Here is a 13,339-nt window from a genome sequence, read left to right as displayed (position 1 = left end):
TACACAGTAGCTATAGCCTGTTGTCAGATGAGACTTTAAGCCATGGGACCTTGTACTTGAGTGTCTATGCCAGGGCAAGTAAAAGATCCTACACAGTAGCTATAGCCTGTTGTCAGATGAGACTTTAAGCCCTGGTACCTTGTACTTGAGTGTCTATAACAGGGCTAGTAAAAGATCCAACACAGTAGCTATAGCCTGTAGTCAGATGAGACTTCAAGCCGTGGTACCTTGTACTTGAGTGTCTATGCCAGGGCAAGTAAAAGATCCAACACAATAGCTGTAGCCTGTAGTCAGATGAGACTTTAAGCCGTGGTACCTTGTACTTGAGTGTCTATGAGAGGGCAAGTAAAAGATCCCACACAGTAGCAAAAGCCTGTAGTCAGATGAGACTTCAAGCCGTGGTACCTTGTACTTGAGTGTCTATGCCAGAGCAAGTAAAAGATCCAACACAGTAGCTATAGCCTGTAGTCAGATGAGACTTTAAGCCGTGGTACCTTGTACTTGAGTGTCTATGCCAGGGCAAGTAAAAGATCCAACACAGTAGCTAAAGCCTGTAGTCAGATGAGACTTTAAGCCGTGGTACCTTGTACTTGAGTGTCTATGCCAGGGCAAGTAAAAGATCCAACACAGTAGCTATAGCCTGTAGTCAGATGAGACTTTAAGCCGTGGTACCTTGTACTTGAGTGTCTATGCCAGAGCAAGTAAAAGATCCAACACAGTAGCCATAGCCTGTAGTCAGATGAGACTTTAAGCCATGGTACCTTGTACTTGAGTGTCTATGCCAGGGCAAGTAAAAGATCCCACACAGTAGCTATAGCCTGTAGTCAAATGAGACTTTAAGCCGTGGTACCTTGTACTTGAGCGTCTATGCCAGGGCAAGTAAAAGATCCCACACAGTAGCTATAGCCTGTAGTCAAATGAGACTTTAAGCCGTGGTACCTTGTACTTGAGTGTCTATGCCAGGGCAAGTAAAAGATCCCACACAGTAGCTATAGCCTGTAGTCAAATGAGACTTTAAGCCGTGGTACCTTGTACTTGAGTGTCTATGCCAGGGCAAGTAAAAGATCCCACACAGTAGCTAAAGCCTGTGGTCAGATGAGACTTTAAGCCAGGGGACCTTGTACTTGAGTGTCTATGCCAGGGAAAGTAAAAGATCCCACACATATAGACAGTAGCCTACAGTTAAGATGACTCCATGCGTGTACCTCCTGCAAAAAACTAATAGGGTTACGACACCTGCAAGGATGATGTGTGACTTGATGATAGTGACTTCTCTGGACATGGGCAAATACAAAGAAGAATTTCATTCACAATAAATCCTTTCCAGAGGATTGCGTCACAACCAGAAAGTCAGTTGTTCAGCAATGATAAAATCCCTTGCAGTTCACATCCAACGTCCAGTGGCGTGAAGGCATATTCTTCCAAGTAACTGTAGTCGAATATTAGGATCTTCAATTTCGTACAGTCAAAATAAAAAGCCGATATCAGATTTGTTCATATTGGTGGATTTATTTATTCACCTTAGTAGAAACATCACAGACAACTTGCAAAACAACTTTACACAGATACATCGATATTGCAATAATATCCAGCTTTGAAGGAGAACCTTTGCGAGGTTATGTTAATTCTTAGACAGGATGCCAACTGAATGAACTTGAAAATGTATACAAATATCCTTCCAAATGTTCATGGGCACTTTTGGATGCCTATCTGTCGTGACCTCTGCCATGGATCACTGTAATTATCACTGGCTTTAGCTCAAGACAATCCTCCAACCTTTAACCCTGCACAACCGGAAAAATTAATTGCTGAAGGTTATGTGTCAGGCCTAATTCTTCACTTCACAACATTTTCATGAATTTCAGTAGTCATGTGACAGCAGAAATGTATCAATATTTGGACAGTCTTTTTGATAATTTTCATCAGGGCGGGGGCGGACTAACTGCAGAATACACGGTCATTCATAACTAGATGACCACCATGGTCTCGCTGACGGGCATTCTGATTTTTCATCTGGGCGGGAACGGACTAACTCCAGAAGACACGGTCATTCATAACTAGACGACCACCATGGTCTCGCTGACCGGCATACTGATTACAGCAGTAATGATTGGAACGCTTTTTCCTTGACGAAGAACAAACACCTGGAAAGAAATCAGAAAATAATGTTAAAGGCCTACGTACTCATTAAAAATACCTATACCAAGTTTCATCAAATTCCTATGCATGATTACTGTACTACTGCATTTTGTATGTCTGCATTTCTATTTTCCTGGACCACCAGTAATTACAAACGGCATTACCCTTTAAAGATCTCTCTGCTATGACTGAAATATGATATCCACCCCACAGCATCCAGAATCTTATTACCTTTAACGTGTCCGAGATGCCCTTGTCACTGAGGCACTCTAAAAAAGTATCAAAAGCATAGTTGAGACCTGGGACCAACATGGGCACCTGCAAATAGAGTCATAACAAGAATTGACAAGTATACTATCGAATAGTTTGTCATATCTAGTATGATCAAACATACGTGCAAATCAACCGATCTATTCCATTCTTGGTCCAACTTACTTAATATCTTATCGAATATTAAGTCAAACTTGTCATATTGGCTCACAGTCTTGTCACTAGAGGTCAAACTTGTCATATTGGCCCACAGTGTTGTCACTAGAGGTCAAAATTGTCATATTAGCTCACAGTCAAATTGCTTCGTTAACTTCTATTCAGTCATCAAGCCTTCTCTGCAAATATCATCAGCTACTGGTTGTTTGAGACCAAAAAGACTCAAAACAATATTATACGGGAATGAACTTACTGGTATTTGTGGCTTTGCCAGGGAATAAAGTTTCTCATCATATTGGAACGTGATGAGGAGATTCAGAGACGGGACGCTCAGCGATGTATTCTGTAGGTTGACGGTCAGTTTGAATGACGGGCCGATGCCCTGGACGTGGGCATTCAACTTGAGAGGTTCTTCGACCGAGGTTGAGACGGGCGTGTTGCTCGTTTCTAAGGCCTTGACGTAACTTCTTGCCGTGGTGAGGCGCAACCGGTAGAGATCATGCTGGAAAGCTCGATGCATGGCTACAAAATAGAGAGAATGCTGTGAGAGATTCTTTCCTACAATGACTGCAAATGAGAAAAAAAGAGTATTCTTCCAAGCAATTCCTAAGGCCTACACATTTTTCATATTCAACAGAAAGGACATCTGGTGAAAAGACACCCTAAATGATCATCTTAGCAGACGCTTACAAGTGGGCAAAACACACAACAATCCAAAGCTAAAGATAATCACCAGTGAATACCACAACCATTCCTTAGAAAGTTCTCAATTTGCTCTTTCTGGGGATTTATGATGTGTCATGATTACGACCATTTCTAAGGAATTTTTTGAAATATCAAAAATAGCCCTTGCACATTTAGCCCATAGAAGGGAGCCAACAAAGACAACCGAGACCTACCAACTGAATTTTCTCTCTCTCTCATCGTCTGATCAACAAAGAGCTTGGTCTTCTTTGGGATGTTGAGTTTGACGCTCTGGGCTGCAGGTGGTCCAGCCGCCATATCCTTCTCTTCGAAGTTAGCGGTACGTTTGAGAATCTTTACAATGAGACCGCCACCTTGGACGAAAAAACAGAAAAAAATTAAATTCAATGGCAAAACTTCTTTATTTCAACTACCATATTAATCACTTCACAGACATTCTTAAGTTGATCTGACTTGAGGAAGAAATGTAAATTCAAATTTTTCTGTACCAGTTATCATGGGTTCAATGATGCAGACCCATCATTCTATGAGTGACTAATTTTTATGAGTTGCCCCAAAACAATTGAAAAGAATTCAGCAGCCGAAGCACATGCACGCTGAATTCTCAGATAGTCCACAAATTTCAGTTCATGACGTACCTCTCGTCGTCATTATAAGTGCGCCATCTTCTCGCCCAAACTTTCCAAACTGCATGCCCGTCACGATGTCTTCCGTTTTCATCGTATTCACCAAGTACTTGTCTTTGTAAATCAGAACCTGAAGCAGAAACAAAAAGGTTCCAAATGTCCACCATCGTTAAATCTGATGAACAAGGATAATCTATTTTCAAAAATATTCTAATATACTAGCATTTTGACATACAAGGCTTTGATAAGATAAAATAGTTCCATTATGTGTAAACCTTATGACATGGCCATCACACACAGGATCTCAGAATAGTGTGAACTCGGAAATGTTTGCATACCTTTCATTTTCGCATTTACAGGTAATCAAATTGAAATTAATGTCATGTGTTTGTCAAAAGGCTAAATTCAATTATGCCAGTGAAATAAAATGGCAATGAATATTTTTTGGTTTTACAGTAGTATACCCGATTCATAGTAACTTCCTGTCCTGGTACATTACCAACTTTTCATAAAATGACGTGTTTTTGGCCAGATTGAAAAAATTCTCTTGATTCTTATTTCCTTTGAACATGACACAACAATGATTACAGAGTGAGGGTTGTCTGCGACGCAAGGAATACTCACCTCACAGTTACTCAATGCCACCATGACAGCCTTTAACCCTTTACTTTTGTAATCCATCAGCTCCATTGTCGTCACACTTGCAGGCAGTTGGACGGTCCACAACTTCTTTCCCTACAAAAATGAAAGCCACCGTCTTAATTAATTGTTGTGATTTCATCAGCACATGTAATTTCATCAAATGCAACGACAAAGTATGGCGGAGTAGCGTTTTTAATCTAAACTACAAGCGACATTGCTTTGCCTTTTTTGTCAAGTGGAGAAGTTTGCCAAGTTTAAGTAACCTTGATAAAGATTGGCAACCAGAACTTGTGGTGAAACAAATACTTATAGCAAAGCTTACCTTCAAAGAGTAACACTGAAGTGTCTCGTCCATACACCCGATCACAATATTCTTTCCTGCTTTAACCAATCCAACCGCTTGGGAATTCAGCTCGATGCAGATACGCCCAACTTTGCTACCCCTGAAACAGATTATGCCGACATTCAGTAACAGAAATCTAAAATCAAGAGTACAACAAATCCTCTTTATGGAGGGATGGCAAAATTTAAAGGCAGTTCCATTATGTTCAACAAACACTGAAATAAAACTAAAAACCACATCGATTTCTTGAATTGATGCACTTGCCAAGGTTGTCAAATATATCAAGCTGTATTCAAAAGTACACAGTCCATGCCTCTACTTAGCACACTACAATGGCTAAGTTATATTTCTTAAATCCTATTCCCGCGGTCAAATCAATGTCTAACCTTTTCAGTGTGTAAATGCCTCCATTCCTACATGCCACAATGATCCTGAACTCCACATCGTAGAGACCAGAGACACTCATGAATACAGGCACACTTGGCATTTCCATCGTCGCCAGGACGGTGAACGCTTCCGGGTCCAACACATAGATGGAGCGACTCTCTGTGCCGAGTACGAGGCAACTTATGGCGTCCTCTTCCGTCATTGATTTCTTCAGCGTGCCGAGGCAGGTTATTACGGTCTAAAAATGAAACAGATATAATTTTTAAGTAAGTTTATGTCATCAGAGACAGAGTACGCAGGCGATAATCCGGACCAATTCTTCTTCTTCTTCTGCTTTCAACCTCAGTCTTGTGGCTTTACGGCTTGCACTTCGAGGTCCTGCTGTATTCCCCCAGTTTTTCCTCAACATTGGTGTCTGCGGGCCAGAATTTCTGTAAAGACTCGTAAATTCTGCTGCAGAGGACAGTCTAGTAGGATGTGCACGGGACTGCTGACTGCACTGCTGTCTGGCACTGGCAACCTGGGCCATGAAATAAGGCTTTTCGCTGCATCAACTGCGTCAGTGCAAGAAAACAATTCTTCCCAGACCAGATCACACGTACCTGTCTTTTCAGTGCGGCGTATTTGTGAACATTGGCAAATGGTTCCAGGTCTTGTACCTCCAGGTTTAGGAATCGTAGCGACCGGGTAGTGAGGGGAACGCCTTCATTCCTGTAAAGCGAAGACCGAGATGTGAGGGTGTCCGAAAAAGATGGGGAAAGCAGGACATTGAGCTCTCTGTCAAAAACTAACACATCCACAATGTCAAATGGGGTCTAACAACAGGAATTTGTACAGATGGAGAGTACATGTGACATCAGATTTGAACAAACACTGAAAAACTTCAATACTATACAAGTATTTCATTTTGAGGACAGTAAACAGCTCTATTTGAAGTCCGAACAGCTCATCGGATCTCTAATTTAAGATTGATAATAAGGATCTATCACAAAATGAACGATAAATCAAGCTCTATTTGAAGTCAAGACAGACCATTGCAAGTCCTAGACATTTGTTTCACAAAGCTTTTTGAGGGAAAGATACAAGGTCATTGCAATGCATACTGTGAAGAATAAACAGGGGGGGGGGGGGGGGGAAGGGACTTACCTCATTCCATCCAACATTTCCCTCAGAATGGTCACATCAATTCTTTCCTAAACAGAAACAATCACAATAGTGAGAAACCAGAATAGAAAGACGAGAATCAGGAGGAAGTTTCTTGTTTCCAATCTGAACTAACTATTACTTATGTAGGTAGCGAAAAGACAATAAGACTAGAGTTGTCTGCTAGTTTAATTCTGTTGACAATTGAAACGTGTCACGCATTTGCAAATTATGTATGGGTTTTTGCTGACACCCTTACATGTATCATTGTATGCCCCTTTTGCCAGCGGTAATAGAATGAACTTCTAATGAACATAAACTTGCCAGCTGAAGGATCTCTTTTTCCTAACTACTGTAACTTTAACTAGAACTACGTGTAAAGAGAATATTGGTATACCTCTCTGGCTTGGTCCCACACATCTTTTTCTAAGGCATTTACTTCAAGTGTAGGGAGAGTAAATTTGAAGTATGGACGTAGGTTCTTGTAGACATAGATAAAAGGCCCAGAGGCGACGGCAACAGCTAGACACAGAGAGAGATTTTCAGTGGGTTAGAAAGGCTTAGTGTTGCACGGTTTGGCAACAAGAGGTTAAAGAGATGAAAATGTTATTGCCATCATGCGCTGGAACGCTATCAAAAACGGATGAGCAAAACGATTAGGTCAAATATACAGAAGTCGCAGAGTATGTTATGAAACATCACGCCAAATGAACAGAAAAATATGATCTTCACAGGATCAAAACTTTATGGGCCATTTCAATATTCACCATGTTGGAGAAAATCAGAGATGTTTTTTGCTTTTCGTTCTGAAAGACTTTGAGCAGGGTGTATATCACCCTTCCTTTTCTCAACTTTCTTTTATTGCCCTGCCTTTTTCATCAGTGGCCAATACATTTCCTGCCTTTTTCAGATCGTGCCCTTTTTAGCTCACCTCTTAGCAGAGGTGAGCTTATCCCATACCGTGGCGTCCGTCGTCCGTCGTCGTCGTCGTCGTCGTCGTCGTCGTCGTCGTCGTCCGTCGTCGTCCGTCGTCCGTTAGCAGGGCACGTTTCGTAACTGTTAGAGCTATTGAGTTGAAACTTGGTACACATGTACCCTTATGTAATGACACCTTGGAGACTAAGTTTCAATCCGATTCGTTTCATGGTTTGGCCACCAGGGGGCCAAACGTTAAAAGTGAAAATATGCAATATCTCCCTTAATAGTAGTCGGGAAATTTTGAAAAAAATATGGTAGGTACTTCTAGCAAAGGTGCATCATATATCCTCCGGGTTTTTGATTTGACCTCCTTTTCAAGGTCACAGTGGTCAAATGGTGTAAATTGGCCATTAGGATGTAACGATGGCACGTTTCTAAACTGCAATGACTATTGATACCAAATTTGGTACACATTTACCCCTTAGTCAGGTGATCTCAGGGACCAAAGTTTGGTCCAATATGATTCACCACTTGACCACCAGGGGGCAAAATCCAAAAACCTTAAAAATGTGATTATTCCTTAACTTCTTGCCCGATTGCCACCAATTTGATATCATGGGTACATCTAACCACCACACAGTATATGTCACACAGGTTTTTAATTTGACCTTCTTGTCAAGGTCACAGAGGTCAAATGGCATAAATTCGCCGTCAGGCCGTAACTATGGCACGTTTCTTAACTGCAATGACTATTGATCACAAATTAAGTACACATGTACCCTTTGGTCAGGTGATCTCAGGTACCGAAGTTTGGTGCGATCTGATTTGCCGTTTGGCCTCCAGGGAGGGGGCCAAATCCTAAATTCGTCAAAATGCCATTATACCTAGTAATGACTTGCCCGATTGGCACCAATTTTATATCATAGGTACATCTAATTCTAACAACCATTCAATGTGTCACCCGGGTCTTCTTTGATTTGACCTACTTTTCAAGGTCACAGAGGTCGAATGTACTGTAAATTGGCCATTTTGGGGAAATTGTAATTGCTTGGACCTACATCAAACCTAACACTACATGACACAATACCATGCTCTTTATCCATCTTTCCTCCACATGAGGTGAGCACAATGGCCCTGGCCATTTCATCTACCATGCCTTTTCAGATTTCTGGCTGAAATACTACAGTTACCAGATATTATTCTGTTCATTTGGCTCGCAAATACTGCAAGAAAAGTTGAAAAGTTTCATTGCAAAACTAGGCACACCAATAATGTGTTCACATTCTCTAAAGGCAAATTGAATGACACTTTGACCACTGCACAGACACTATAAGCAGATCAAATGACCTCATTAGCAGAGTGACACTATGTGTTTACCAGAAAACAAATTGATTTTTTTCACATTATCGTCATTTGCTGTTTTGCTGCTTTAAAAACAATACAGAAATTGATAACCATGTTGCAATGAAATTCTTCAAGATTTAACAAGTGCGTATAGTGCTTGGAAAACATTCTGGAAAAGACACAAGATGAGGTAAATAGTATTTTAAATTGCAAAACATAACACCGACAGTCAACTAGCAATGGCGCCTTCCTCATTTTTCATTGCTTTTCAACTTTTCAATTTGTCCTATCAAACTTTTCAATTTGTCCTATCAAACTAGCCCCAACACAAGGTAGGGTCAACTCGAGAAGAAATGATACTGAATGAAGGGAACAAATGTGCAATTCAGAGATTGACCTAAAATGTTAAGAATTACCAAATCGACGTGACATTTCATTAAAAATCTTCCCTATTGGACCATTTTTGTCATGATTCATATCATATTAGGAAAAGTTAGTTATCATTTTTTTAATCTTTCTCAGAAATGTGCAAATTGAGGCTAACACCAGTATTGTTGGCCGTTGACTGTTGTTGCAGAGTATAAGGTAAGGTCGAAAAGTTACAGCCCCAGTACAACTATAAACTCTGTGTGCATTGATATGTACTACTATACTAGCTGTTTTCCACACCTCATGGGCAATTTATTAATTGTCCTGGGGTTATAACTGTACCACTTTTCCTTACAGTAAGTAAGATAACAATATTTGGGTCACTTCTCAGATCTGGTCGACTACCTGCTGATGCTGATTCCACATATCGACTTCCCTCTCGTCAACCTCCAGAGATGGGAGAGAGAATTTGAAATACGGCCGCATATTCTTATAAACAAAGATGGCCGAACCAGACGCTACGGCTATGGCTGAAATAGAGGCATCATAACAAAACGTAGTACAAGGTATAATGGAAATAAGAAAAACAGATTTCATCATATATCGAAAGTGCCATCACCATTTTTAGTTTGCTGTGCGCTTGCATGTACATTTTTAAATCCTTACAATTTCTATCTCAATCATCAATGAGTTTGGACTTTTCATTTTGTACACCAAATGCATACACGCAACCGATCAACTTAAGCTGGCATGGACTTTACCTGGCGTCCTCGGCTCATTAGTGTCCATGTAGAACGTGACGACTCCTGTTGGCAAATCTATGATGGTATTCTCTGTAATTAGCGTTGTGCCTGTAGGAATATAAAGAGAGTTGGATTCTAAAGATATTTTTATGCGATAGTGTGAGTCTTTAGTGGCCACTCCCCAAGAGGGCCAGAGGCAAAATCAATGGAACATCTATTTATATCAGATAACTCTGTGATGAATGTGATAATTTCAACGTGACCGGAAACACTATAATCAATAAGAACATGTACAGTAATTGGAAATATGATTGAGTCGTGAGTTCCCTGAGTTTTTTCGTGACAATGTAATCATAGCACACCGCTATTACTACGAGCTAGGCTACAGTTCATGTCTTCATTCAATCTTCATTGTATTTCTACAGTCAAAAGACCTTGCAAAACTCATCAAATTCAATTTTTTTTGATACAATAAGACAAGAGAGCACTTTTCAAAGTGCCTGTGAATGTTTTTGTATTCTGATGTAACTCAATTGAAAGTGTATCTCAATTCAAAGTCTTCCCTACCTTTATAAACTTTCAGCTTCATGTCATATGTCCCTGTCCCAAGATCGGCGATAATAAGTCGGTTCTCGCCATCTCCGCTGATATCAGCGAGTGTGATACATTGAGTGAAAGTGTAGAGCGACGCGACAGGATCGTAATGGGCACTCAACCATTTTGTGTTACCATCTTGTCTGAAAAAATAACAAAGTGACAACATTGATGAAATACCCCATTGTCTTTTTGTCAGACCAGCATGAACCTGTATTTCGATCAGAATGAGAAATAACCAAAGAGCAGTCTAAAACACCTGAAAATAAATATGATAATAAATAACAGATTAAACTTTGTTTTTCAAATCACTACCGGTATTTGTTTTACTCTGTTGGTTTTATCAAATTATTATCTAGGCCTGCCTTATAAGTAAACTACCTCAATAAATCATGATCATAGTTCGACCTGTCAAGGAAACATTGAATCTAAATGATAGATTAATTTTTGACAGCAAGTGCAAAGAATTCAATTAGAGGCTAGAAACAGTTTCTTTCACAAACCAATTCATGACGAACCTGTCCCTGTTTTCTCTCGTATTCCGGCGTAGTAAACACCTAGGGTGTCGAGAACAATCTGTATCCTGATCCTCATTATCCAAAGTGCTACTCAGGGGAAGGATTTCATCCAGAGCCATAAAATTTGAAGCAAGAATCCACCAAAGACCCAGCCCAGCAAATCCCAGTACGAAGAGTATCACCGACACGAATCTTTCCAGTGAAAGTGACAAAAAAAAGAAATACAACTCTGGTCAACACTACAAGGTATCAATCAAAAAATTGGCACAAAATTCGTGAAATTGGCACTGAAATCTAACTTGCAACACTTAATATCACAAAATTGGACATTCCTAGTAAAAACACTTGATGTGACTGAACTTCAGCATGAATCCCATAACTTTGTCCATTATCATCTAATCTAGACAGCAAGTCACCGGCTGTTAGTTTCTGCTATCACACATAAATGCTAACGCGACAAGTATGATAATTCATATTGTTGTCAGATACCACACATGTACTAGTACCAATGTATATCTAGGTTTGAAAATCAATTGATTTTGACTTCTAGAGGAGAGAACAACATCATCATATATGCACGCCCACCAACAGAGATCGTTAGGCAAACACGAATGGATTCCCCCAACAGATATTGTCAGGTAAAAACTAATGGACTCCTCCAACAAATATCATCATATTAGCACTACAACTCTTGAACGATTCTAATTTCTTTCTCATGACTTAACACTGTCATGACTGATTTGCACTTTAACCGCATCACTGAAGAAGACTGCTGAAGTGTTAAAAGGGGCACGTGAGGCACGATAAGGGGTCCCACATTTCATAGACAACCACAGGTGCAAATTTAATGAGTAGTAGTCACAATGTTTGGTTACCCCACCCTCTTCATCAGTGTTAACCCCTTTATTTTGGTGGTCCACAATATGTCAGCGAAACTTGTTAAGTGCAGCGGGTGACTTGTTGTCTAGATCAGATGATAATGGACAAAGTTATGGGATTCATGCTGATTTGATTGATACCTTGAGTTCCTTTTCAGATTTTGCATCCATTTATTTCTGTGAATGGGTGCTTTTTTCCGACGATGAAACAATCAAGTAAACCACTTTCGTGCCCCTAAGGTTTGTGATTGTTTCCCTCTCTCGCGAACATATTAGGTTCGCGAAAATACTAGTGAGGGGTTTACAGTACAGTGGAACCTCTCTATTAAGGACACCAATGGGACTGACAAGTGCTGTCCTTAACAGAGGTCAGATTGAATGGACTCAACCAATTTGGGACCAAAACTAGTGTCGTTAATAGAGAGGGTGTCCTTAATAGAGAGGTGTCCACTAAGGGAGGTTCTACTGTATATGTCTGTAACTTATTGGCTCTTATGCCTCGAGAATTGACATCTGATTATTACTTGCTGCTGTGTGGGTTAAAAACAGTTATTATATAATTTCAGGTTATTGAGATTTGACACGAATGTGAGTCGATGATCCAAAAGACAAAAGACCTATTATCAAGTATTAATAAAGACTTTATTAACTCTTCTGTTCTGTAATAGAAAATGCATTGTATTGTATAGATGTTTCAAAAGACAGGAGCACTTTTTAAAGGGTGCTCTTTTATTTTTTTCGAGAAGATAGGGGTAGTGAGCAGTAATGACAATCAAGTCATTCTGATATCATTTTACTTTTACGCACGCTCCCAGACGCAACCCAGGTGCTGAGCTGGCATCGCACTATCTTTTACACTATTATATTTTATTTTCTAAAGTTAAAGTTAAAGTTTAGGGTTTATAGTCTGATATCAACTACGACATAGGTTGTCATCTGACTTTACACTTTAACCCCATGCAGTCTGTCCTGAAACCTTTCAGTAGACCTCAGATGAGCTGCTAAACCAGCACTACAATCTGAGCATTTCTGACCGGTACCCATTTATACACCTGGGTGCAGAGAGGCAGGTAAGACAGAGAGACCAGCCAACAGTCTCACGCTGACAGTGGGGATCGAACCCGGGACCTCTTGACCGCTGGTCGAGAGTCCAAGCCACTACACCACAGCGGCTCCTTTCTAGGCCGCTTCCTTTTTGTATGGTCTGATATCTCTATTCCACTCAGTCCATCTTTTTCTCACCTTTTGAGGGCATTGAGCTCCTCCGTTTCCTCTCTGGTCAACGACATCCCAGACCCTGGCCCGGGGTTTGGCGCAGCGCGCGCGCTAGTCTGGTCTTCTTCTTCTGCCATCATATGAATAATCAAAAGTCAGAAATAGTTTATCTGGGAGTGTTAGATATAGAACATAAATTATTTATTTATATTTGATCCATCAGTGCATCAGTCGTGTCAATATTGATGATATGACAGGTAAAGACTTTGGAAGGCCAAAGACTTTTTCATGCATTTGTTTATGTTTTGGAATGCAATGACCTCTCATGCGCCGATATAACGAGTGATTT

At 40.4% G+C, this 13,339-nt stretch overlaps 1 protein-coding gene across 2 annotated transcripts; it reads right to left on the bottom strand.

The window, feature by feature from the left end:
• Positions 1 to 1,489: 1,489 nt before the first annotated feature.
• Positions 1,490 to 13,300, bottom strand: LOC135485632 (Bardet-Biedl syndrome 1 protein homolog). 2 transcript variants are annotated; one of them, XM_064767877.1, is made up of 14 exons: positions 13,018 to 13,300; positions 10,353 to 10,522; positions 9,804 to 9,893; positions 6,809 to 6,933; positions 6,415 to 6,461; positions 5,871 to 5,979; positions 5,268 to 5,506; positions 4,861 to 4,981; positions 4,521 to 4,631; positions 3,909 to 4,026; positions 3,465 to 3,623; positions 2,819 to 3,087; positions 2,371 to 2,457; positions 1,490 to 2,144 (listed from the first exon to the last, which is right to left on the bottom strand). In XM_064767877.1, the coding sequence occupies exons 1-14, from the start codon at positions 13,128 to 13,130 to the stop codon at positions 2,058 to 2,060; spliced, it is 1,845 nt and encodes a 614-aa protein (XP_064623947.1). In that variant the 5' UTR covers positions 13,131 to 13,300; the 3' UTR covers positions 1,490 to 2,057. The 2 variants fall into 2 exon arrangements, with proteins under 2 accessions (XP_064623947.1, XP_064623946.1); XM_064767876.1 differs by lacking the exon at positions 13,018 to 13,300 and adding an exon at positions 10,898 to 11,109.
• Between the last annotated feature and the right edge of the window lie 39 nt (positions 13,301 to 13,339).

This window comes from Lineus longissimus, chromosome 3, assembly GCF_910592395.1.
Source record: "Lineus longissimus chromosome 3, tnLinLong1.2, whole genome shotgun sequence".
Lineage (NCBI taxonomy): Eukaryota > Metazoa > Nemertea > Pilidiophora > Heteronemertea > Lineidae > Lineus > Lineus longissimus.
This window is presented reverse-complemented; position numbering and strand designations above follow the sequence as displayed.

What these genes read in the sequence shown, in the direction of transcription:
- LOC135485632 (XM_064767876.1), bottom strand. Translation starts at nt 11,016, where the DNA reads ATGGCTCTGGATGAAATCCTTCCCCTGAGTAGCACTTTGGATAATGAG. An exon ending in TTCAGTGTTACTCTTTGAAG is followed by an intron (nt 4,632 to 4,860) that starts GTAAGCTTTGCT and finishes TCATTTTTGTAG; the next exon opens with GGAAAGAAGTTGTGGACCGT. An exon ending in ACTTATAATGACGACGAGAG is followed by an intron (nt 3,624 to 3,908) that starts GTACGTCATGAA and finishes TTTTCGTCCAAG; the next exon opens with GTGGCGGTCTCATTGTAAAG.